The sequence below is a fragment of the Anomalospiza imberbis genome, chromosome 13, assembly GCF_031753505.1.
Source record: "Anomalospiza imberbis isolate Cuckoo-Finch-1a 21T00152 chromosome 13, ASM3175350v1, whole genome shotgun sequence".
Lineage (NCBI taxonomy): Eukaryota > Metazoa > Chordata > Aves > Passeriformes > Viduidae > Anomalospiza > Anomalospiza imberbis.
In genome coordinates, this window is record NC_089693.1 from 15,074,450 (window position 1) to 15,101,485 (window position 27,036).

At 41.9% G+C, this 27,036-nt stretch overlaps 1 protein-coding gene across 7 annotated transcripts in view; it reads left to right on the forward strand.

The window, feature by feature from the left end:
* The first annotated feature begins 498 nt into the window (after positions 1 to 498).
* Positions 499 to 27,036, forward strand: part of ENTREP2 (endosomal transmembrane epsin interactor 2) — a 92,364-nt gene continuing 65,826 nt past the window's right edge. For 2 of the 7 annotated variants that reach the window (XM_068204147.1, XM_068204151.1), the window contains exon 1: positions 500 to 914. In XM_068204147.1, the coding sequence (XP_068060248.1) occupies positions 675 to 914 (240 nt within the window). In that variant the 5' untranslated portion in view covers positions 500 to 674. Of the gene's footprint in view, positions 915 to 27,036 lie in introns of all 7 variants that reach the window. The other 5 variants (XM_068204149.1, XM_068204153.1, XM_068204148.1 and 2 more) reach the window with 3 other exon arrangements.

Below are 27,036 nucleotides of genomic sequence, written 5' to 3' on the forward strand. Positions count from 1 at the left end.
CTGGACGGGAGCACACGGAGCAAGGAGGGAGGCTGCCGGTGCCGCCGCTGCACAAAGCCCAGGTGGGAGCGATTTTGCCCTCGGGGCCCTGGCGGCAGGAGCGGGGCTGGCTCGGGGGCGCTGCCCCGGGCACCGTCCGGCTGCAAGGGGGGCCTCGGGCCGGGCCGCTCGCCTCGCACACGACACCGAGCCCGCAGGGCCGGCGGCCGCCGCCGATGCTCCGGCCGCTGCCTCCGCCCGCCATTGGCCGTGCACAGCCCTCCCCCGCTCCCCTCCCCTCCCGGAGCGGCAGGCGCCGGGCAGCGGGGCTCGGGCGCTCCGCGGCAGCGGCGGGAGCCGCGGCGAGCCGGGCGGCGGGGCGCGGGCGCTCCCCAAGGAAACGCGCCCGGCCAGCGGCGCCGGGGCTGGGCCGGACCGGGGCCGCCCCCGCCGGCGGCTGAGGTTGAGCCGCGCCCGCGCGCTGCAGCCCCGCAGCCCCCCCCGCCCCGCGCCTGCAGCGGGGACAGGAGGCGGCGGCGGCGGCGGCTGCCCCTCGCCCGCCGTGCCCCGGCCGGGGCCGCGCGGGTCGCTCCGGGCGCAGGGCGGCTCCTCCTCCATGCGCCGCGCTGCCCGCAGCGCCCGGCTGCCCCGCGGAGCGCGGGGGCGGCGGGAGGCGGCGCGGGGCCGCGCGGAGGATGCCGGCGGGCGGCGGGGCGGCGCGGGCCCCCGGCGGGGCGCGCTCCCTCAGCCCCACCGCGCTGTCCCGCAGCCTGTCCCGCCTGCGCGAGCAGCGCGCCCGCTCGCGGGCCATGCTGGCCCTGGGGGTCACGCAGATGGTGCTCGGCTGCCTCATCGTGGCCGTCAGCTTCGCCGCCCTGGCGCTCACCACCTCGGCCCGCGTCCGCCACTCCTGCCCCTTCTGGGCCGGCTTCTCGGTGAGTCGGGGGGCGCGGGAGGGGGCGGGCGGGACCGCCGCCGGCGCCTCAGGGATGCGCGGCCGCCCGCCAGGTGGGACGCGGGCGGCGATTGCGGGCCTCGGCGCCCTCCCCGCGCCGAGGCGGGCAGGTGAGCTCCTCGATCGGCTGCGCGCTGTTCAGCACGGCTGCGGCGCTTCCCCCGGCCCGGCAGCAGCGCGGTGGCACTTCCACCTCTCCTTTGGAAGGGCTGGCCAAGGTGGATTGGGTTTTATCAGCAGCGTCGGGTGAAAGTTGGGATGACAAATGAGCCGCTGGCGGTGCCTCAGCCGCCGGTGCCCGTTCCATCGGCGCTGACTTGGGCTCACCTTGAGAGCGGCCGGCGCTCACGGTCTGGCGCGGCTGCAAATTCAGCAGTGAGCCGTGAGGTGCTGGAGGTGACCAAACGGGACGAGCACAGCAGGAGTGGGATTTAAGGTACACAGCATGGAAGAGTTGTGCCGAGGAGAGCGCGAGTGCGCCGGGAGGGCTGGAAAGGCCCTGGCTTTGGGGCACCCGAGAGCCGTGGGAGAAGCTGGGGCTCGCCCCAGGGGAGGCTGCTGGTCTGAGGGGAGAGCTTGTTCTGAGCGCAAACCGGGGTCCTTCTGATTCCTTTGTGTTATCCTTGTTCGCTTTCTACTGTGTCCTGGTAGCACAAATTTCTAACCAAAAAAAAAAAAAAACAAAACCCAAAACCCAACAAAAACCAGAGTTGCTAGTCTGACTCAGGTGGTCTCATTTAGTGCTGATCATGAGTGGCTGCATCTGTGTGTGGGCGCAGTGCACACACGGACACGTTAGGATAATCCTGCTTCATCAAAGTTTTTCTCATAAGCAGTGAAATGGGGCTTGACATTTATGAAGAATTAGGCATTTCTGGGGGCACTGGTAACAGACTCTGTGCTATTGGTGAAGATTTGCTCCATTTAATTTAATGCGTTACTGGTTTCAATTATGTCTCTTCAGCTCTTTTAACGGACCAGAGAGTTTTCAACTTGAAACGTGCTTGTTAGAAACCAGAGAATTAGATAAAATCTTTTGGGTTATTTAGTTTTGAGCATGTGGTGGAAATGGTGTATTTTTTTTTAAACCTTAAACTGTTTAATATGCTCTTATGCAGAATATTTATTTTTTTTCTGAGTCCTTCAGAGCAGAAGAGTCGTTCTGGATTAATTATTTAGATATCTTTCTTGATTTTGTTATATTTCTTTTCAAGACTAGAATAAAATACGAGTTTACACTAATAGCATTGATGTTGTAATAGTCATTCTATTGAATTTGATCCTCGGTAAGATAATATGCAATTATTTGTTGTGATGAGGTGTGAATTTTAGGTTCAGAATTTGGCTGCTTACATATTAATGTGCTATTAAACCAACACAGCTCAGGCAGCCTTTGTTTCTTACCTTCACACAGTGAGCGGGAATATGTATAACTGCTTGTGGATTCCAGTAAGCACAACTTCTTCAATAGTACCTTTTCCCCCACCTCCTGTGTTCTGTCTGCAAAGACACTTCTGGTGCTTATTGTTATGCTCCAAGACAGGCTGCTTTCTTTACTGTGGATGCTTTCTACCCTTCTCTCTCTGTGCAGTGTATTTCACAGAAAATGTGTTTCCCACTTAGATTGCATGCATGCTGGTTGCTCACCAGAGACACCAAACCCGAGATTCCAGCCTGTGGTAGAACGGGTGCAAGGCTCAGGGTTTTGCAGGACTGCTGACTAGAAGGCCTTATTTTCCTGTGTTATCAGAACGAGGCAGGTGAACCTTGTTTCCTAAACTGAGAGTTTCATTTTTGAAAAAATAATTCTACCTTATAAATGAGCTGTCTGAGCATTAGAATAAACTTAGTTTCCTCCTATTAACCTTACCTCTAAGTCTCAAGAACTAAGAGGAAATGGAGCAGTTTTTGAAGCATGATGAGCCCTAAAGAACTTTTTGAAGTCAGTTGATTACAAAGTCCTTTCTAAAAGCCCTTTGAGGTATTTAGTGGATTTAACAAACACTAGATAAATCATCACTCACAGCTGAAAAATGTTTCTGTGGAAGAGTAACAGTGTTTAGCTTGCTTCTGTAAACTGCAGCTAAAGAAATAACTACAGGTGAGTTTAAGTGACACGAGGGAAAAATAATGGAACTGTCTTTCCCCTCTTTATTTGGCGCCAAAATCAGACATAGATATTCACTGCCTTCACACTACTTCCCCCTCACTTCTTGGAAGTAAATAACTGAGTGGTTTGATATTAAAGTAGACATTCTGAATCTATTTTTTTGGTGTGTTTATGTGATATACTGTAGTTCTTAGTCATTAGAAATGCACATCATAAAAGAGAGTAGTCTTGGCGTTGATACTTTTCAGCAGTTTTTGATACCAAATGCCCTGCCAATATAAATGAAGGCTTCAAAAATTTGTTATGAGTCTTTCAAATGTTTCTGAAAATAATTTCCTAGTGTTTATAACAGTTTAGCTGGTTGAAAAAAAATTAAAAATAGATCAGGCTGCATATTAAACTCACAGAAAGTTTTGTAATCAAATGCAAGGAAAGGTTCTGATTTCTCACTTTCTTTTTCATATCAAGTGACCATGTAAGTGAGAGCTTATTTAAAGAAAAAGGCACCATAATTTCCATAAAACTTTGAAGACTGCAGAGCTTATTTAAGCAGCATCCCATACTATGAACAGGTTATCTTTCATAGCATCATGTTAGGAAGATACTTTTTATCTTCATATATTTTGTATTAAGACATTTTAAAGGTAATTAATCAGAGTCAACCTCACACTGAGCAGAAGGAAATCTGAGGTTTAGATAAGGAGGTACTGCTTAATTCTCTGCATAGACAGCATTCATTGGCAAGACCTTGCAATCTGTGTGCTGAAATGCTTGGCAGCTTGTTCCCATTGCAGTTTCCTGAGAAAATGGTGATTTCTTCTTCACATTCTCTCAATTGGGTAAAAAAAAAATGTTTTTTCATAGAAGGGAAATGAGCGTAAGTGTCTTTGATCCTGTTAAGAACATCAAGAACAGAGTACTAGCCTCATTTTAATCATGGAAGGATAGGTCTCAAAATTAGGCTGTTCTGGTAGATCACTGAAAGTATAAGCAGTGACAAGGTTATTAATCTCTCCTGTAGGTCTATAGTTGCTTGAATATGAGAAAATATTTGTACCCCCTTTGCCCTTTAGAATGCAAACCATATGCCATTTTGTAGTGTGTTGGTTCTGTACATGCACAGATTGTAGGAAATGCTTCAGTGATGTTCATGGTTCCTGTCAGTGCTGGGACAGCAGCAAACCACAGGCTGATGGAGCTGTGGGTGTGTGACTGCAAAAGCAAATCTCACTTTGTGAAGTCATTTCTTCAAATTATTTAGAAGTTTGCAGAAAGATGTTTATCGTGCTACCCCCCCATCTTGATTTAAGAAAATTACCAGGCTTAGAGACCAGAGTTCTCTCTAGTAGAGCAAAGTATTAATGAAATAAATCATAAGATTACCCAGGTTTCTGAAATTACTCTGGCACTAGAAATCTTAGGAAGTGTATTCTTCTTGCAAATCTTAGCAAGTATAGTCTTCTTGTATAAATCTTGCTGTGTATTCTTCTATCTCCTTTTTTTATGTATGGTTACTTGACAGTTGTGTTTTGTGTAGAAGTGTGTTACTGGAAGATCTTGTGCTGCCTTTCCTTTTTATTAAGTTTCTTCTCAATTGTGCCTCTTTTCATCCATATCCCATGTTCAGAGCAGATCAATTCTTCAGGCTTAAAAGCATCTTTAATGTAGAATGTTTTCAAGGTTCATGAAATACATGCTTTTTTTGTGTTTTTTGAAAAAGGAAACAGATATAAAGGGAGATTTTTGGTGTGAACTCAAACCCAACTTTTCTTTTGTGGAAAATAGGAAATATGTTATATACTTGTCTACTTTATTAACTGAGAAAGCTGAATGTAGGAGTCTTTTCTGTATTTTTCTGTGACATTGTACAAAATAGGTTTAAAGACCTCAGGTGGTGCTTAAAGGAGTTAACTTCCAAAAACTTCTACTTGTCTGTGGTCCTGGCTGTTCCTCACATGCAGCAGGTTGTCCTGGCATGTTCCTGTACAGAATCATTGTGGAAGTGAAGGGGAGATGACAATAAAGATAATTTGTTAGCAGTTGTGGTTTTCTCATCTTCTCCATTGCAACTGAAGGGTTTTTATTTTTCCTTCCTCCTATCCCTTGTTCTGTCTTCTTCTGGTGTTTTCCATTATTGTTTGTGGATAGTCAGGAGGAGTAGAGTGATAGTTATAACTTGGGACAAGGAACTTTTAAGTTTGCATGAGAAGCCTCTTGTCAACAGAGTGACTGTGAAAGCAAAGCCAAGCTCCTTGAGAGAAAGCAACCTCACTGCTCCTGTCGTGTGATCCCGTGTTCCCTGAACCGGGACAGCCTGGAACGCATTTATTTGTTTATTTGTCTTGGAGATGATAATTTCATGTCTAGAACTCCAAGGGCAACTTTCTTGTCCACCTGCTGTAGGTATAAATGAAACTCTAACTCTATGGTTATCAAGTGATTTTTCACAAAATGTCCACTGTACTTCTGAGTGTGCTCTTTGAGAACTCTGGATCATCTCTGGGAGTATGAGAAACCCATAGTATGGATTGCTTGGTTGAGTATTCCTGGTTAACACACACAGCCTGAGAGCTCAGCCTACACCTTTCTTGGAGCAAACACTGTTTGGGTGAGAGTATGTGACCAGATTCCTTCTCTGCAGAGGATTGTTCTGATAACAGATTCCAAATCTGTGGACTCATAGCCATGATGATTAGTTTATTGTGGACAATGTGTTATTCTGTGAAATTTGCTGATGGTTCAGCAGATCTTCTATATCTCTAAATATTCACTTCCAGGTTCCTTTTGGAGGAGTTTGTATTGCTGGTTTGGCAATTGGGTAGGTAAATTTCCACACAGAAAAAGTTTTTGGGAGACTTACCAGACCTCTAATGCAGATTATCAAATAGTCAAGCCCAGGGAACAAATGAAACTGTATTCTCTATATGGCTGTTGAAGATCTTATGTCATTCCTGAAAGATGATGCATCCACACACCAGGACAGTTACTTCGATGTTCCTTGCTTCCATTTGATGAAATTTAGAAGACCGGGAAATGGATCACTTCAAAAATCCTACAAGTGACTTGGTAATCTTTTGCCTCTTCACAGTCCAGCTAATAAGTCATGGTAGGTTTTTTGCCAGTGTGTTAGTCACAAAATAAAAGCTGCTCAATGGGATGATACATTTGGGAAAGTGGTACTATCACGTTTGACTGATCACTGCTAACTCCTCAGTTAGGAATTGTAAGGGGCAGTCACAGTTTTAGTTACCAATAGTGGAACCTTCAGTTATACAAACTTGCAAAAGAATTACATGAACTTTGATTCTTTGAGACATTTTCTGTTACTGTCTACTGCTGTATCCTTTATTAACTACCATCCCTGGGTTTTTCTGACTTCTTTTTGGATTTGCTAACACCTCAGGCACATCTTTCTTTTCCTTTGCAAGTTTGTCAGGGCTTTGAAATGTGAGCAGTCTGTGGAAGGAGGTCATCTGTCTGGAACTCTGTGTCTCAGGAAGCCTGGTAGGGATGTGTGTTGTGGTGCACAGTGTTGGTAAAAAAAAAAAAATCAGTCACCTGCACAGGCTTGCTTCTCACCTTCATAAAATGCACAAGGATTGCAATGTGTCTTGTTTAGGTGATGGATCATTATTAATTTTATTAGCATACTTGGTATGTACATCCTGACAATATTGTGTGACAGAGGCTGTTAATAGATGCCAGTTAAAACCTGTGGCATTGGTGCACAAGAAGAGGTCATACACATCACAGAACATAAGAACTGAGAGACCTTGGGTGCATCCTCTGTGCTTTATGGAGTCTGTGGTCAGACAGGGCTTTGGAAAAGGACATTCGTGGGTGAAAGTGTTGTTTCCATATCCTGATGGAATGATAGCAAATCAGCTGGACAGAGGAACACTTAGAAAGCTGACAGCATTCCTTTTTAATTCTTTGAACTGTGCCTAGTAAAATAACTGTAACTTCCTGAGGATTTGAGGCTAAGTCCAACCTTGAGATTTTTTTTTCTCCAGTGCACTAGAGAATAGCAGACTCATGGAACGCAACATTATTTGTTTCATGAGGCACATCAGCTTTTATTGCTTCTGAGTGTGTTCTGTTGCCTTAGCCTTAAGAACAATTTAATTTCAAAACTTCCTGTGTTACAGGAAGGAGTAGTGGAAGGAAGCAAAGATAATTATGATAAGAAGCAGGAGGTGTCCAGTCTGCAGGGAAGAAATAGCATCATTTTTACCAATCCCATATTATTATAAGTGACCTGTATTCTGAAGTCTTTATTTTTCTGTAGGCAGCCAGACTGCAGAATAAAAATATTATTATGTGTAAGTCTCTTGCTGTTGTCAGCATACACTTTTTAGTTAGTTTCTTGTGGGTTTGTTTTTGTCTGTAGCAGAAAGACAGGTGTATGTTTCAGTCTCTTTAGGAATGAAATCTTTTTCCTGGATGCTGGTTGTCCTTTCCAGCCAGTTTTTTTAATGCTGGAAATGTAGGAGCATTTGGGGTAAAAGACAGCAAATACTGCCCAGGAACTTATGAGAACTAGCTGTGAGGAGCAGGTTAAGTCTACTGAGAAACTTAGAGCTAAGTACCTTGGTGGAAGTGGGAATTTCTAAGGTAAATAATCTAGTTATTTGCAGCTGCTGAACTTATTGCACCTTCATTTTTGTTTTATGTTGTGACTTACTAAAGGAATGACCTGTGAATTACCATGTTTAGTTATCTATTCTTTCACAATTCATTTTTCTGCTCACTCCTGTGCCTTCTGGGATCCAAGGGCAGAACAGATAATGGGGCTGTGTAAGGTGTGGACTGCCTGAAAATATGTAACTTATAGGAGTATAATGATTTCAGTGGTGTATTTAGAGAAAGCTACTCTTCTAGAAGCAGGTGGTGTGGTCATTACCTCATCTCTTTGGGAGCAACCACATTGCTTTAAAGGAGTGTTATGCAAATGTGACAAACGTAGGGAATTTATAACTGAGGAATATTTATACATTCAGAGCACCCTAGCTTACGTGCAGGCAACATTTTAAGATCAAAACGCCCTAAAGTTTAGTCTTCCATCTTTAGCAAAGTCACAGAATCACTGTGTCTACCCCATAAACAGAGGGTTTACAATCTGTTTGTAAGGACACTGTGTTGATTATTCCTTCAAAAGTTCTTGCTTGTGCTGTTTGAAACGGCAGTCCTGTCCCCAGTATATTTTATCATTGTTATTTTTGGTGGTCTGTGGATGTGTCCATATCAGTGTTCTAGTGCTGGTCGTGTGTGTGCTCCCACTCACTGTTCCTGCACACCAGGGAGTGTTCTCAGAGCACACAGACTCGGCTCCTGGGGATTAAATGGAGCCAAAAGATGAGCTGGAAGAACCCAGTAAATGGAATCTGACTGCTGGGAGGAATGAAGTCTCTGGGCCAGACTGCAGCCTGTCTGAATAGCCACTCATCCATTGAGTGCTTGGTGTGGATGCTCTCAACACCAGATTCTTTTGCAAACAGATTTGCTCATGTTCCATTTGCTCTCTGGTAATTCAGGTAAAACCTGTAAGGCCAATCTGAAGGCTCCTGTGTTGTGCAGAAGATGTGAACTCCCTACAGATGACTAGAAATGCTTTATGCTGGGCAGAATTTTCCTCCATCCTGGGTACATCGACGATGATAATTTAATGCAGGTCTGCAGATTAAAATAGCCAGTTCTGAGGAGCAGATGCCAGTGCTTGGTGTGTTACTTTTAAGGGCATTGAGTAGGTGGAGTACTTTTGAGCTAATTTGCAGTAAATGAGAAATACTTATTTGAATTACTGCTGCATGGTTTATACTGAGACATTGTTTTCCAATAGATTGTGGTTTAAAAAATTGAATAATTTTGCAATATTCTGAAAAGTTTATTACTTGGATTTATTGTTGGTTTTGTTTGGTTTTATTATTTTTATATTCTGAGAAAAATTAGAAAATGTAAACACTTTGAAGAATATGTATTTTTTGCTTAAAGGAGGTAAACTGGATTTAACACTTGGATTTCTGATCTTGATAAGATCTTGATTTAAACATAGGTAGTTGAAACAGCAGCAGAATTTTAAACTTTTGGGTCTGATTTACAAAGTAGGAGTTACTCTACTTTGCAAGCTGCTTTCAGTTTTGAATATGAACTTTCCTTCTTTCTAGAAGCTATCATCATGAGTAATTTCTGTTCTGCAGAACCAGCAAATAATGTCCTCACTGGTAACTATACAGGTTTGTTATTTCTGTCACAGAGTCAATCTCAGCAGAATTATTTTCATGTGTGGGGTAAAATGTACTTATGAGTTGGCTTTTTTTGCTACTGTTTTAGCAGAAAAGAGCATAGCTTAATTTGAAGATTTTAGATAAGCCTTCAGTGCCAGAGAACTAAAAACGGGTGGTTTTAAACTGAACACACTTAATCCAGAGGCACTGAGAGATAATGAACATGTAGCTTTATGCTGTCACTTTTGTATTCACTCTCTTCAGAGAAAAAACTGTTTTCATCTGTGTGAAAACTTGTGTTTGCAGATATTTTTCAGATTTGTGACAGATTTTTTTTGTCTGCTAAAGAAATTAAGATTACTTTCTAGTATTAAAAAAAAAACCCAAGCCAGCATTGAGCATTCAATGTAAATAGCCAAGGGATAACATGATTTATCAATAATAAACACAATTATCTCACTATTATGCATTCTAGTGAGCATGGTTCTAACAGAACACTTAACTCAATGGTTTTCCTTTGTTATAGCAGTGAAAGCATTTGTTGACTAATGCTGCTAAAATAAGAGGTTTTCAAGTTCTGACTCTGTAACCAGTCATCAAGAACTTTGATGGTGCTGTGAACATGTGTGACACTGCTATGTTATTCTGGAAATAACATTGGTAGAAAGTGGTTTTGTCATATCTTGAAATTAGCTGTAATTCAAACGAATTTTATCTTTCTGGAGGTTTAAATAGAAAACCTTTTGAAAACTTGTGAAATATATGGCTAAAAAAAATTACACTCTCCAGTGCAAAGGCTGCTGTCCTGTGTGTTTGTTGATGTGAAGGGAACTCAGTCTGTTTTATGTGTCTCAGGTCATCCAGAGTATCAAACTATAGACTTGACCTTTTACATGTTCCCACTGAAACAAATTTTCTGGGGGTGTGTAGGACCACTTACACATTCTTGTGGCAAGTTTCAGTTTTTATATTTGTGAGCTGAAAGTAAAAAAATGCATTTAGAAAACTGCTAATGAAAGTGTGGGCTCTTTACATGAAGAACAGATGAGCTTCCTCTTGCTTGCCTATACAGACATGATTTGTATCTGAAAGACAAATTTATTTATTGCAAATGAGAATAAACCAAATGGATGCTGTTGTAGTCCTTTCTGTCTTGAAAATTGCTTTCCAAAAAGCAATGTTAATTCAAGAATTGCTAGATTTGAGTTTTCATTTTGCAGTGGTTTTAAACGTAATATAGTTTTCATGTGAAATAAATTTTCATTACGCATAAAGAGTAAAAGGGAGCATCTAAAAAGAATATTTCTGAGTTTGCAACAAAAATTTGTACTTGAAACATGTTGACTTAGGGAGTGGAGATTTATTTAGATACATCAGAGTATTGAAAATAATTTTCATGTTCAAAGTAACACTAAAACCAGAACAAGGCAAGCCACAAAGCCCCACTGGAGTGGGGTGGAGGGGGGATGGGGAAGGAAGGGAAATACATGTAGGATAATGGCTCATGCCCTGGAGACACATGACCTTGGGTCTGTAATTGCAGGATTCCCTTACAGCTGCACCACATAATTTCTCTGCTGCATCTCTGCCCTTCCTACCACAGAACCTGCTGCATGGAACCAGAGAGAATAGTGAGGGCAGGACAGATGGGGTGGCAGGTGCATTTTGTGTGCCTGACAATGCTGCACACTTTGGGTAAGATGCTAACAACTTGTCCATGTTGCCTTTTATGCATAAACCAGCAATGGTTGTCCTTTCAGAAGGACAGAAGTAATGTTATGGTAGGTAGGAGTCAGATTTAATGTGTAGGCTGAAGTCCTCCACGTAACCAATTCTTCACATTTGTTCTGGTAAAAGAGGAGATATTAGCTTTTTTAAGGCATTCCTAACAGGAAACGCTTGTCCTGTTTATTCTTGTGTGACAAATATTGGTCTGGGCCTAAGGAATTTATAATAATTTAGAACTTCTTCTTTTCCTTCCTTAAAAATTTTCCTTTATTCATTTTGAATTTTGGAATTAAGCTTCATGGTCAGACCATACTTTGAGATCCTGTGAAATATCACTACAATAACTAGGAACAATACTAAAACATTGCTGTCTGTTTTTGAAGTTCATGTTAATTCAGTAAATATTTTTCTTCCTACCTAAGTAGTTTAAATCTTCAATGCAGCTTTTCCTTTGAGCTTTTCAAAAACTCACACTGTGGCTTGACAGACTCATTTCTCTTGGCATGTAATATTTACCTTTTGAGTGGAGAAGAACCTTTACTGCAAAAGCAATAATGACAGTACAAACAATAAGTGCTGTACAGATAATAAGGGTGACAATATCAGACCAATATCCGGTGGCATTTGGTGTCTGCCAGAGACCATGTGCTCATCTTCCTTCACTGACCTTCTGTCATGGTTTAACATAGCTTGGTTTTTAGTTAAAGAGAAAATCCATCAGTTCCAGAAGTGATTCCCTGGAAGGACCTCGGCAGCTTCCTTTAGACCTCACTTCTGGAACTGATGGATTTTCTCTCCCTGTGAGTCAAGGGTCTGAAAGACCAAATATCAAACCAGCTATTAGGAAAAGTGGTCCCAGTGACCTCACCTGTCAGTCCTAGGTGAGGCTTGTCTGAAGAGTTCAGTCATACCCGTCACGGGTTTGTGAACCTGAAATAATGGGCAGGAAGGCAGAAGGAAACAAAACCATCTCCTACTTCTGACCTTGTACCTTCCCCTGCAGCAATGCCCTTTTTGCCTGTGGGACTAGAAGTTACCACTAGGCAAATGGTAATGTCCTTCCACTTGATCGTTCCTTCTCATGTCCTGACAGTTTAAAAACTCGCCTTCCCGTATGGATTGTTTGGGGCTAGCTTGAGGTTTTGCCTCAATCAGCTGCTTTAGTTTCTAACGACAGATGTAATTATCTTGTTAGTTAACCAATTTTGAAAAATTAGAGAAGGTAAGACTGGGGATAAAAGGAGTCAATACGAGAGTTACAGTTACTTTTCAATCTTCAATATTTTGACAACAACCAATTGTATTTTTATTTTTGGAGGTTGGTTATTTTGGGATTCTGAAGATTTCTTCCCTTCATCAGTGTCTGATTTGATTTATATAACATCAGTGGAATAAGATAGGTCTGTGAAGAATTTTACCTATGGAAAAGTAATTCTATATGCACTAACATTTAGACCTCCTGCATAATAAAAATAAATTTAATTTTTTTTGTTTATAGTTAGGTATATTATATTTAGGAACTATATGGGAGTCCCCAAACAATATATTTCCTTGGATCTGCTGTATTTGACTTAATCAAGAAAAAGAATCTGATGCCAAATTGAATGCTGTAGTAATGAGCTGTGGCTCAAATTCTTGAAAACTAGATCATGTAGAAATTAGAGCAATGTTTTAAACAATATTTCCCTGATTCAGAAAGGTCTAAAAGTATTTCTGGTGCCTTGTGTCTATCTGTTAACCATATAACATCAAAAATGTTAGACCTCCTTTGGACCTCTTTTGCCTCTAGCCTAAGTGCCTCAGGAATCAGTGTTTTAGACAGTTTAGCTGTTATTGATGCAATTCTTGTGTGGAGTCCAAGAAGGTAAATGAGACCAATGTTAGGAGCAGCTTTTCTGCAGCTTTTTTTGGTTTTGGGTAAAACATGGCAATGCAGCACTGAAGCTGTGATCTGTTTCAGCCAGTTGGCCAGGAAGTCCCACCTGTAAGCCAGGAGTGTGGGGGAAGGTCTCAGCAGTGCCTAGCTGCTGCAGAGGTGTCTCCAGCTTCACCTGCCAGCTGGGCGTGTCCCTGTTCCCTTGGACCCTGTAGGAGTGGCCAGGGATGGCTCTGTGAGAGTTACAGCAAATCCTGCCTCGCTGGCCATTCAGCAGCACGAAACAAAGCTGATGGGTGCAAGTCCTGACTTACAGCACAGGCCATAGGACGTGCCAAAGGTGACTAGGATGTGGAAAGCTTATACTTAAAAATAATATGAGGCTTTGTGAAGTGTTCTGTTTTCTGAAAGCAGAAAATTCAACAGGCAGTGTAATTATATTTGTTTGAGTCCCACAAGAAGCCTGTGGATTAACAATAATGCACAGTGATTACATTATTCAGTAGACTCTGGTGGAAATGGGGAGTTTAATGATATAAATGCATATAATAATACTTTGGATGAAGTAAAAAATACTTTCTGAGGAGATCATCCTGAAGATGAAAAATTGTAATTTTACAAACAAATCTGCAGAAAAGGATTCCTTTCTTTTCCAATTAAATTGCCAATGAATAGCTTGAGAAGGAAAAGGTAGGTTTGTATATTAAAGAAGGTGGTTTCTCTAGCATGGAAAAGGATATGTCATATAGCTATTTTAGATAGTTAAGTTATAGTTGGATGGAGTGTGGTTTACTGGATTTCTCAGAAGCAGGCACCAACTTCAGTGTAAGGCAATAAAATTTATTAAAAATCAATATATTTGGTGTCTGTTAAAGAATACCTTGGTCATTTAAATGGGAGAAATGTTTGCTTCCCCAGTTGCCATTTGAAATGCCTGAGGAGTGGGAAGATGAGAATAAGCAAATAGTGTGTTCTCAGACAAGATTCACACCTCCTCAATCCCCAAAGAACTTTCTTAAGAAATGTGCTATCTGTTCCCTCTGTGTTTCCACATCTGACAAGTGATGATCTGTTACTTTAGTAAGCTCTAAATATGCCCTACCATTGGATAACAAGGTTGTACAAGCACACTGAGGGAACTCTAATAAACATTATAGTGATGAATAGTTCTTGCCCTTCTTTGCCTGAGAAATTAAAACTTTTTGAGCTTAACCTACCCATGTTTTTAAAAAGTAACTAGAGCATGTTGCAGGGACAATGAATTCTGTCATTTCACTGGCCCAGTGATCTGTAGCAAGGCTTTAAGGAATGTGCCAGCAGATAATGCAAGGAATACTTCCTAGAAATCGAGGATTGTAATATAGCATTAGCCGAGATACAGTTTCACAGTTTATAATCCTGTGGAATAGCAAATATATAGAAGTAACCCTCTCAAATATAAATGGAAATTCTGCACAGATACTTACTTTTGGTTATTGGTTTGGTTTTTGTTAATTTGTTTGGGGTTTTTTTTTTGCTTATTGGGGATTTTTTTTGTCTTTTTTTTTGGTTGCTGGGATTTTATATTTTGTTGTTTGAGGGTTTTTTTAATATATATAGTGGGGATTTCATAATATGGTATTGAAACAAACTAGAAAAGGGTAAGCTAACAGCTGATCTTTCAAGGATGTACTGCCTGTAGAGATTTGTTTGTTTTCCTACAAAAGGGAGGTCAGTTATTCGGAAGGAAAAAAAAAGTGAGAGCCAGAAAATTCTTTTGCTTGATGAGGTAATAATATCACAGTTTTGACTGTAACCTCTCTGTCTGTGGAAGTGAGGGTCTCCAGTTCCTGTACTGAGCAGCTGGGAGCTGTGCCCTGGTGCTTTGTCAGGTTGCCTTGGCTGCCAGGTCACAACAACCTTTGTGCTTGAATGCAGCCACCGAGGGTCCCTTCCCTCAGTAAATTATACATCTCCTGGCTTTCTGTCGTGTTCTGTAGACCTGAGATCTCTTCCTCTCCTCTCTCTCACTTAGCTTCTTCATACAAAGTGTTGATCAGAGGAAAGTTCGCAGAATCCAACTGGTTCTTGACTGAGAGTAAAAAATGGTTAAATATGATTCTGTGTAGTTGTTTTTACTGGTTCCGTATTCACCTTAGGGAAACAACCAAAAGTAAACCCACTGAAAAAAAGCCTAAACCAGTAAGCATTCAATTTGTAATTGATCTTAATAGTGTTCCTCGTAGTTGAATTGTATGAGGAAGGGGAGAAACATCAGAGTCATAAATTTAGTGCTTATGGAAAGTTAGTGTATGATGGAAAGGACAGGTTTATTTAGTGGTCAAAACTGTCTTCTACCAATAGAATTATCTCCTCCTGCACCAACCCAGGTAAAAGGCTGACTCCAAACAACACAGCTTTGCTAAGGGTGTGAAAGTAATGTCCTAAATAAAAATAGAATCAAGCTTCAGAAAAAGCACTGTGGAGATGATGCTTGTGATTAGGAACATACTTGGAGTCTTCTCCACGTTTATTAAGTAGTATAATGGTGCTACCTGGGCTGGTGAGGCTGCTTAAGAGTAGGTGCAGGTTTGGGTTTGAAAGCTGCAAATCCCAAGTGTGATCAGTGATGAAAGAATTGGGAAAAGGCTGCTACTATAATCTCACAGAAACGACCAGGAACTCAAAAGATATTTTTTTAACAGTGATCACGTATTAAACATCATTATCTTCATGGGCTCTAATTAACTGCCAAAAAAATGACCATTCTTTCTGACAGTTTCTTCAGTTTGCCTCCACTGACCCACAGAAGCAGAATAGCCTTCTGATTTTTGTCAAGAAATTTATTTGACAAAATTAAAAATTCACTCATCAAAATGTAGGTATATAACAAAACCTTATCTACGTTGTAGCAAAAGAATAAAAACTTAGCTCTGTTATAGCAAAAGGAGGTTGAAGTAAATTGAGAGGGCAAGTAAAGATGAGGTGGACTCTAAAACAGCATCAAAGGCTGATTGGTTTTCTCTGTATGTAATTTCATCATAGACACAAGCTATATTGCACTTCATAGACTCAGATGGCAGGACTTGACTTACGAGTTTTACTGGTGTAAGACTACATTTTGACTGTGGTTTTTTCCTCCTCCTTTTATTACTTTTTTTTCCCTGCAGCCTAGTGGCCTGCATGAATTTAATACCTGATGGTGTGTAACTAACTGGGCAGCAGCAGTAGCTTAGCAACATCAGCTAGTGCTGATGAGCAGCTAGTGCCAAAGAACAGTGTTGGCTTTCATCATTTTAAAATGCCAGCTGGTTCTTTAATAGTCTTTCCATATTTAGAGATTAATTGATAATTGTGTTTTAACTTGTAGACCTAGGCTGGATTTCACCATTAAATTGTTTGATAAAGAATTTGGGAGTCTCAGAAGTTTCAACTGTAGGCATTGATATAAGATTTAGGAAGGGCTTGGTAATTACTAAATCCCCGAGTGAGATACTTGGTGATGGAGAGTACACAGAAACCTTCCTTACTTCCAATTCACTGTAAGTGCACAAGCAAAGCTGCCTGACTGTACCAAAGGAATGGTAAACTGCATTCTCTGAGAATTATTATGTTCTCTTAATAAATAATAACATCCAATAAATATATGCACATTTTTAATAAAAGTAAATTAGAAAATAAATTAGTATTACAAACATATTCTGATTCTATGCTTATATGTATGCACACAACATATAAAACATCAAGAATGTATTTTTTTACAGAAATCATAATTTATAGAAATGTGTACTGGGCATGGTCTCAACAGCTCATCTATTCTATTTTCAGTGTGAGATCCATCTATAAACAGCAGCATGTCCAGCTGAGTGTTTGTTTAGATGTTCCTGAAGTAAGGTAATAAGGAATCTGTGTAACCTTGATTACATCTTTCAGCACTTAACTACTTCTGTGCTAGTATGAATCTCATACATTAACTCTGTATATCCTAATATGAAATGTAAATTTTTTCTGGAAGTTAAGCTTCTGATATTTTTTGATGCATATATGGTGGACACAAAGGCAAATTATTTTGTTGTTACTCATTTGTTGAGGATTTTTAACCTGCCAGAAAATGCCACTGTTCTTTAGCCTGGGTAAACCACACAGAATTTTCTAACTTCACTTATAAGTAGTTTTCTAAATCTCTTTTCATCTTTATTTCTGACCTAGATTCTCTGTAGTAGGTGGGTATAGTTAATGAAATGTGGGCAAGCTGGGCAGAGCATCCTTGCTGAGAATCTTCACCAGTGCTTATTGCAGCAGAATGGATACTGTGCAGTCTGTATGGATGACACTCCTGCTAATTTGTTCCCAGATGCTGTCTGAGTCCCTATGTTCCTCTGTCACTTTCTTATTCATATGTTAATTCCTGGCTAAACTAATCCTCAAGTCCTTTTCTGCAGTTTTCCCATTTTCTGACAGTTAGGGCCCTTTATGTGCTGAAGTATTAATACCTTACTTGAGTTTACTTTTCAGCAGTGTTAGAGCATCCTCATTTGCAAACATCTTTTAATTTCCTGTTTGAAATACTTGCTTTTCATATTTCAAGGTACTTAGGTTGGTTGTGGTACTAGCATGTCTCCCAGCTTGAGGTCATGTGTGGATGGTTATCTCATTGTGTCTCCACAGAACTGTATGGCTTCAGATGTGCACTTTCAGAATGAATTCTGCACACTGGGCTTTCATTTATCTTCTGGAGCTCTCTGAGCGTGCAGACTGGATAGCACTAAACTGGCAAGTGTGCTTCCACAGCATCTCTGATGCTGTCTGGCTCTGGATGGGCATTTAAATCCATAGGCTCAGACTAGAGCTAGATCTTGTTCCTAAAGGCTCAACAAAACAACCAAAATAAACCCCAGCTAACAGCAAAAAACCCAACAAAACCCCCACATCCTACCACAAAAAAAAAAAAAAAAAAGAAGAAAAACAAAATGAAACAAGCAAACAAAACCCCCAAACAAACCAACCCCCACAACCACCCAACCAAAACAAAGCCTGCCAAAGCAACCGTGCTCCAGAACCGTGGCTGGTGTGGATGTCAGCTTCCCAGAGCATCTGTTCCTTCAGCAGCTCAGTTCCCGCTGGCCTGCACTGCCTGGGGGTGTAGACATGGTTGTCACAAACACATTGTTTTGTTAAGCTGCACACACTCCCTGTGCTGATCCCACATAACAAGCTTTTTGAGGGATGGAAACTCTTGGGTGACAGCTGGAGATTGGGTGGGTTTGGTGCCACCCTGTGATGCTGTGCATTTCAGTAAGCCATGCCTAGTTGAAGGATTCAAATTCATCTCAGTTTTTTTTATGAATTCTGATTTCCATTCATACCCTGGAACTTTAAAAAGTATTGAATAACTGGTCATAACTACCATTTTTTGAAAAAACCCAGAAGGAATTTTCTATGGAGAAGATGGGAGAATTTTTCATGAGAGGAGCTTTCCTGAGAGCTAATGGACAAGTCTCATGATTTTGTGTTGCTAGAAGAAGCTTTACATGTCTCTCCTTGGCTTCAGCCAGTTTTGTCTTGCTGGTTTAGTCCCCATATGATCCTCTTGCCACGCTGGAATAATCTGACAGTCTCTGGTTCATTAGAACTGCTCTTGGTAGTAGGTGTAATAGCTGTCATTGAAATGATTTTTTAATAAGTATGTAGGATGTTTCATGTTTGTAAATCTGCCAGTTATTAACACTTGCACATGTTTCTGGTTCCATTCTCTCTCTTATTGTTCCTCAGAGGAATTACTGTACAAATACTTGGAGAAAATCACTTTCTGTTGTGTTTATATAACACTGCTAAAAGGATTTATAAATTGGAAGCCAGCACTATGCAACTCAAGTCATGTTTGACTCGAGCTGTAGCAGAAAATTACTTTGAATATTTAATAGTTTTCTAGTTAAAAGTCTTCTGCTTCGATTTTAAAGGTATTTGGTGTGCAACAGGGAATAAATTATAGCCTTTTACTGACAGGTATGTAGTATTATAAAATCATAAATGTATACAGTTTGTCATTTTCAGGAGAAAAAATGAAGATTCAAATTCTCAGAGTAGTTTAGAAATATTAATTACTGTGATTTCCTTTCAGTGTTGAATCTTATTTACTTCATCTGCTTTGAAAATTCTAGGCTAGGACTGTATTCCAGCTAATATCAAGGTTTGATATGTTAGTGATTTCATGTATAAGGTTGATTTCATAGCTTAAAAATGACAAGCCATAACAACATACAGAAAAGTAGTTTACTGCCTCCCTGTAGAATCACTAAATGCAGAACAAAACCCATGGTTTTATTTTCCAAATATTGACAGTGAGTTCTAGGAAAGCACTGTGATGTCCTGCACAGACTGACACACTAAAATGCTCAGTATGAAGGCTTACCTAGAGCTCAGGATTTCTTTACTGTTAAAAACACATCCTGCAAAGAAGTAAGAAAGGGTGAGAAATTAGGGGAAAATATAATTGAGAGGTTGTATATTTGAGGAAAATAAAATTGTGCTAGTGACAGATTTGAGAAAGCTTCTCATTCTGATCACCTCTCTTGGAGATCTTGAGGCAGAAAAAGGTTGGGTTTCTTTGGCTTACCCAAGATGTAAATCAATTAGAAGGAGCTTTTCAGACCTCATTTCTGTTCTGTTACTACTACTTACAGAATTGGTTGATGGATTAGAGAGTATTTAAGAATGTGGCAAACTGCTTTTTCTTTGAGTATTTCAAAACCAGCACCATTATGCTTTTGTGTCCATGAGTTACAATTGCTACATAGGTAGTTTATTGCCAATTTCAAAATTGTACATGTGATTTTAGTAATTTTTTTGAGTACTCATAACCTTACTGTCGGAAGGGAGACAAGAACTTCAGTGAATACAAGAGTAACTGTAACAGAGTACCAGATCCTAGTTTTTAATTCTCTTATATTTCAGGAAGGTGTTTTAAAGAAATTAATGAATTTTTATATGAGTTTGCTATCAGTGAGATAGCAAGAATCATGGATTCTGGAGCACAGTGTATATAGTGGAATTATCCAATGGCCTGGGTTGGAAGGGACCCTAAAGCTCATCTCATTCCATCCTCCCTGCCATGGGCAGGGGCACCTTCCACTGTCCCAGGGTGCTCCAAGCCCCACACAACCTGCCCTTGGACACTTCCAGGGATGGTGCAGCCACAGCTTCTCTGGGAATCTGTGCCAGGGCCTCACCACCCTCACAGGGAACAATTTCTACCTAACACCTATCTTAAGCCTGCCCTTTGTCAATTTGGGAATTTAATTTTGATGGGCATTTTCTAAACCTATGGTGTCTGTAGTTAGTGGAAAGTCCAAAAGCATCCTAAAAATTAAAAAAATGGCGTATTATCTTTGAATATGCAGTGGCTCAGCATTTTGATGTGTAAAATAGAGGTTCAGAATGCCCTTTATTGTATCTAGTAATAACCTGAGTAACATACTGTGTTCACTTCTCTCATATTTTGAGGTATAGCAAGGGGTTATTTCTGTGTTTTAAGAGCAGGAATGCAGTGATTTTTTTTTCCTCTGCTGAGACAATAAAATAAGATGTTAATTGGGCAGGCAGCAATGCAATGTTTCACTGAGCATGGTCTGCAGAACTGCTGGAGCAGGAATGAGAGTTTTGCAGTCTGCATCACTTGGCATCAATTACTCCTCTGTGAATTGTGCACTTCTCATGCTGCATCTCTGCTGCTTCTCCATAGTTTCACTGATCCTTCAGACATTTTCAGAAGTTTACAGAATATATCTGCAAAAGACATAGCTTATGTTGAATATTAAAATATTTTTAATTTTGCTCTAATGTTTTTATATCTCAAGTAGTTTATTTCTTTTTTTGCTGCTTGGTAAAAAAAATTATACACTTGTTTGCACTTCTATTAAAAGTATTGCTTTTACTTTTAATGATATTTTAAAATTTGATTTTCATTACATTTTTCTGACTTTACTACTGACTTCTGACAGTTTTCTGACTTCACTTCTCTGGCACTTTCTGCTACAGAGCTCCCTGTTTAGCAGTTATCTGCTTTTACTCTTTGTGTGTGTGAATTTAAAGTCAAACAAAAAACTACCAAAACAAAACCAAACCCCACTGAGAACTGACAATGCTCTCTACCTCCTGTCTTGATAATCCACTTGATGCTGCTACTGATTTCCATGTCTCAAGATGGAAAGTAGGATAGTAATTCTAGAGGGAAGAGACAGGACAGATTTTGTCTTTTTTCCTTCTTTTTCTCAACAGCAGTAACAATTTTGCTGCCCCTCCCGCAGTTTTTTGTGCTCTAACACAACTGATCTGCAAAATGATCAATAACATTTCTTGGTGATGTTTCTTATGAAGCTGTACTGGAATTCTGGAACAAGTTGGATTTGAGGTCTTTCTGTAAAATAAAGACTGAAAAAATGAAGGATGCTTCTCTTGTTAGGGATAAAGAAGTCCTGTGTCCTTCAAAGCAGTTATCAGCAGTGTAAGAAACTAATGAAAACAATTAGAACATGAGTGTGCGTCCCTCTATTACCACCAGAATTCTGTGGCAATTTCCTTAGGGGGAATGTCAGGAGAGAGATTAAGAACCTTCTGAGGTAACTACAACAGGGACAAAGCATGGATCTCTAAAGGTGTCTTTTCTGAAATTACTTTGAAAAAGTACAGTAGAGCTTGTTTATTGCAATCAGAATCTGACATGCTGTATAAGATGCTCTAAGTTCATTAAATTTTGCAACATTACAGTGAACTAGCAAAGAGCTGTCTTAATTTGCAGAGAGTCTGAAGCATAGAAAGGTGAGATGACCTATTGAAGTGACAAGGATTTGTGCTTTCCAAAATCAGGAAACTCCGCAAAAAGACCCAACCTTTCCAGCTTTTTCCTTTGTATTGTCTTTCTGAGTCTGATACTTTTTTTTTCTTCATGTCATTAGACTTTCCTTAGGTGTTGTCTTTAGCCATTGAGTGTCTGACTGTTTGCAACCCTGTGGAAAAAAAGGAAATACATGGTACTGGTCTAAAGCAAGGCTGAATGCTGTGTGGTGTTACAAAGGATCTGTAATGTCTGGGAACAGTTCTACAACGAGTAGGAAGGAAATTCTGAAGAAAGTGGGATGAGAAGACATAGATGAAAGTTCCTTTATAGATGAAAGTTCCTTTACATGCTGAAACACAAAAGTGACTGAGAATATGATTATTTTTTTTCTATCCCAGGGAACAAAATCATTGTCATTTTAAGAGAGTAATTGAAGTTTTTTGCAAGAGTTATTTATCGAGAGAGTTGTTAAAATGAAAAAGATTCCCAATCCACATTAATACTCATGGAATGCTGAATATTATTGTCTTTTGTTTTTAACAGCCCTTATCATTCTTTCCTATTCAGTTTCTTTCTTCCTCTTTCTTTGAGGAGTATTTAGTGAAGCAGAAGCTGTGATTAATTGATGATGTCCATGCCACCTTCGAGATCAAAATGACTTTCTGTTATAATTCCCAGTTTCTGTGTGTCTCAGGACTCTTCTCCTGATCCCTTTGACATCAGAATGAACAAAAGCTTGTTTTGTTTGGTCTTTGATATTCTGATCTCATTTTCTGGGCTAATCTTGTATCCAGTCCTGCAGCTGAGAAGTGTTGGTGTTGCTTAGGATAACGAGGCTCTGAATCCATGCAGGGGCTCTCCAGCTCTGACTTAGCTCCTCAGCTGGGACTCAAGGCACTGCAGTTTGGGTTGATGTGGATTGTGCTGGCTCCTTTAAAGTGATTTTGCACTGAAACATTTAACATTTCCTAATGTTCCACGGGCACTCTGCTGGGGTTTTTTAGCAAGACTGACATATGCCAGGTTTAGGTGCTCTGGTGCAATTCACTCCTCTTTTTTTTCCCTTTATTTGCTCTTGCAGAATGAGTCACTTGATATTCAGGACTGTCTTATACTTAGGCCAATTAAGCACGTGTCAGCTTTGCAAAATGCACTTAACAAAAACTAAATACAAATGCCAAATTATGCATGTGCACCTGTGGACTGTTTGGAGTTTATTGGAGTTTATTGGAGTTTTCTGAAGACAAATTTTGATTATTTATGGGAACTGGATGAGTTTTTTAAAAACTGATTTACAGATTTCTTTACACTTACTATGTTTCATTCCTGCACCAAGGTAATTTCCCTGGGAATCTATACAGTGTGCTATATAAATAAAGGTGAGTTCTAAAGGGGAAATATTGCAGAGAAATATACTGGACAAGTTACTCATTTTTAAGGATGATGTTGACAAATGCTGTTTGTTAGGATCTCTGCTCTCCTTTCTGTAGATTAGATCTGCAGTTTTGTTTTTGATTGGAAAGGAATGTAGCAGTAGTTATATACAACTTGGCATAAAATCAGCAAAAGTTTTTAATAAGATGAAGAACTTAATTTTACTGACCTGAACTCAGAAGTTCCTCTCATTTCTAAATTTTTCTAATTTTAGATTTGGTCATAGCTTTTTCTTTTGGTGTAGAATTTTTTTCCTGGAAGTATTAGTTAAGTTCCTTGATTTAGTGTTTAATTTTATTATGAAAAGAATATTGTAGTTGTGAATGAGTTTACTTTCACAGTGAGAACACTGTTCTCACCTGTGTTCCCTAGAGAAAAAGACTTCTGAAAGATGCATTCTGTTGAGACTACTGAGTTACCTTAAATCGGTCAAATAAAAGATTGCTTTTTCCTTCACTAAAGTTTACATTAGAGAAGTGAAAGCTTTTTTTGTTTTTAGTATTATAATTAGATATTTCATATCTTCTATAAACTGCTTGATCCAACAAGCAGGTGAGGAGAAGGGGAGAGAGAAGACAGGGTGTACTGGCTGCACAGACTTTTCATTTCTCGAGTCTGCGTGGTGTGAATAATGTGGCTGCATCACCATGGTGTCTGACCTGTACCCATCCAGTCACCTGAGCTGTGTGAGCACAGTGTCACTTGTGTCACCTGAGCTGTGTGAGCACAGTGCATAGTGTCACCTGCGCTGTGTGAGCACAGTGTCACCTGTGTCACCTGAGCTGTGTGAGCACAGTGCACAGTGTCACCTGAGCTGTGTGAGCAGAGTGCACAGTGTCACCGGAGCTGTGTGAGCACAGTGTCACCTGTGTCACCTGTGTCACCTGAGCTGTGTGAGCACAGTGCACAGTGTCACCTGAGCTGTGTGAGCACAGTGCACAGTGTCACCTGAGCTGTGTGAGCACAGTGTCACCTGTGTCACCTGAGCTGTGTGAGCACAGTGCACAGTGTCACCTGTGTCACCTGAGCTGTGTGAGCACAGTGTCACCTGTGTCACCTGAGCTGTGTGCAGGCACAGTGCACAGTGTCACCTGAGCTGTGTGAGCACAGTGCACTGTGTCACCTGAGCTGTGTGAGCACAGTGCACAGTGTCACCTGAGCTGTGTGTGAGCACAGTGCACAGTGTCACCTGAGCTGTGTGAGCACAGTGCACAGTGTCACCTGAGCTGTGTGAGCACAGTGCACAGTGTCACCTGAGCTGTGTGAGCACAGTGCACAGTGTCACCTGAGCTGTGTGAGCACAGTGCACAGTGTCACCTGAGCTGTGTGAGCACAGTGTCACCTGTGTCACCTGAGCTGTGTGAGCACAGTGCACAGTGTCACCTGAGCTGTGTGAGCACAGTGCACAGTGTCACCTGAGCTGTGTGTGAGCACAGTGTCACCTGTGTCACCTGAGCTGTGTGAGCACAGTGCACAGTGTCACCTGAGCTGTGTGAGCACAGTGCACAGTGTCACCTGCGCTGTGTGAGCACAGTGCACAGTGTCACCTGTGTCACCTGAGCTGTGTGAGCAGAGTGCACACTGTCACCTGAGCTGTGTGAGCACAGTGCACAGTGTCACCTGAGCTGTGTGAGCACAGTGCACAGTGTCACCTGAGCTGTGTGAGCACAGTGTCACCTGTGTCACCTGAGCTGTGTGAGCACAGTGCACAGTGTCACCTGAGCTGTGTGAGCACAGTGTCACCTGTGTCACCTGAGCTGTGTGAGCACAGTGCACAGTGTCACCTGAGCTGTGTGAGCACAGTGTCACCTGTGTCACCTGAGCTGTGTGAGCAGAGTGCACACTGTCACCTGAGCTGTGTGAGCACAGTGCACAGTGTCACCTGAGCTGTGTGAGCACAGTGCACAGTGTCACCTGAGCTGTGTGAGCACAGTGCACAGTGTCACCTGAGCTGTGTGAGCACAGTGCACAGTGTCACCTGAGCTGTGTGAGCACAGTGTCACCTGTGTCACCTGAGCTGTGTGAGCACAGTGCACAGTGTCACCTGAGCTGTGTGAGCACAGTGCACAGTGTCACCTGAGCTGTGTGTGAGCACAGTGTCACCTGTGTCACCTGAGCTGTGTGAGCACAGTGCACAGTGTCACCTGAGCTGTGTGCAGGCACAGTGTCACCTGTGTCACCTGAGCTGTGTGCAGGCACAGTGCACAGTGTCACCTGAGCTGTGTGCAGGCACAGTGCACAGTGTCACCTGAGCTGTGTGCAGGCACAGTGCACAGTGTCACCTGAGCTGTGTGCAGGCACAGTGCACAGTGTCACCTGAGCTGTGTGAGCACAGTGCACTGTGTCACCTGAGCTGTGTGCAGGCACAGTGCACAGTGTCACCTGAGCTGTGTGAGCACAGTGCACAGTGTCACCTGAGCTGTGTGAGCACAGTGTCACCTGTGTCACCTGAGCTGTGTGAGCACAGTGCACAGTGTCACCTGAGCTGTGTGAGCACAGTGCACAGTGTCACCTGCGCTGTGTGAGCACAGTGCACAGTGTCACCTGTGTCACCTGAGCTGTGTGAGCAGAGTGCACACTGTCACCTGAGCTGTGTGAGCACAGTGCACAGTGTCACCTGAGCTGTGTGAGCACAGTGCACAGTGTCACCTGAGCTGTGTGAGCACAGTGCACAGTGTCACCTGAGCTGTGTGAGCACAGTGCACTGTGTCACCTGAGCTGTGTGCAGGCACAGTGCACAGTGTCACCTGAGCTGTGTGAGCAGAGTGCACAGTGTCACCTGAGCTGTGTGAGCACAGTGCACAGTGTCACCTGTGTCACCTGAGCTGTGTGAGCACAGTGTCACCTGTGTCACCTGAGCTGTGTGTGAGCACAGTGTCACCTGTGTCACCTGAGCTGTGTGAGCACAGTGCACAGTGTCACCTGAGCTGTGTGTGAGCACAGTGTCACCTGTGTCACCTGAGCTGTGTGAGCACAGTGCACAGTGTCACCTGAGCTGTGTGAGCACAGTGTCACCTGTGTCACCTGAGCTGTGTGAGCAGAGTGCACACTGTCACCTGAGCTGTGTGAGCACAGTGCACAGTGTCACCTGTGTCACCTGAGCTGTGTGAGCACAGTGTCACCTGTGTCACCTGAGCTGTGTGTGAGCACAGTGTCACCTGTGTCACCTGAGCTGTGTGAGCAGAGTGCACACTGTCACCTGAGCTGTGTGAGCACAGTGCACAGTGTCACCTGAGCTGTGTGAGCACAGTGCACAGTGTCACCTGAGCTGTGTGAGCACAGTGCACAGTGTCACCTGAGCTGTGTGAGCACAGTGCACAGTGTCACCTGAGCTGTGTGAGCAGAGTGCACACTGTCACCTGAGCTGTGTGTGAGCACAGTGCACAGTGTCACCTGAGCTGTGCACATTCTCTTGCACATGCAGGACCATGCAGGTGAGATTCACCTTCTGCTGGGATCTGGGTGAGGAGAACAGGAGAGCTCCAGCTCTGGATTCCTGATCTAGCTGTTACATGTGTGCTACCTCAGGTAGCTGAGGCTGATTTGGTCTGGGTTCTCTTAGATATCTCAGTATGGAAAAGCTGTAGAAGCTGTAGGAAAACTGAATCCCATTTAGCAAACTTTGAATCTTTGAAGTGACTTTTTGTCTAATAAAAATCAGTAGTATTCTAGATATTTTCTGACATCTATGTTTCCCAAGTTGATGAATGAAACACTAATAGCAGGCTATTTGCATAATGCAGTTTCTATTAATGCGACTTTCACATTTTTCAGGTCCTTTTTTTTTTTGTGTGTAGAGCTATTCTTTTTTTGCTATACGGTTTTCTCTTCCCTTGTCTATTCTGTCAGCTTCCCTGATACTTGCATTGTTTTTTTTTTCCTGTTAAAAAGAAAAAAAATGCACAACAACAAACA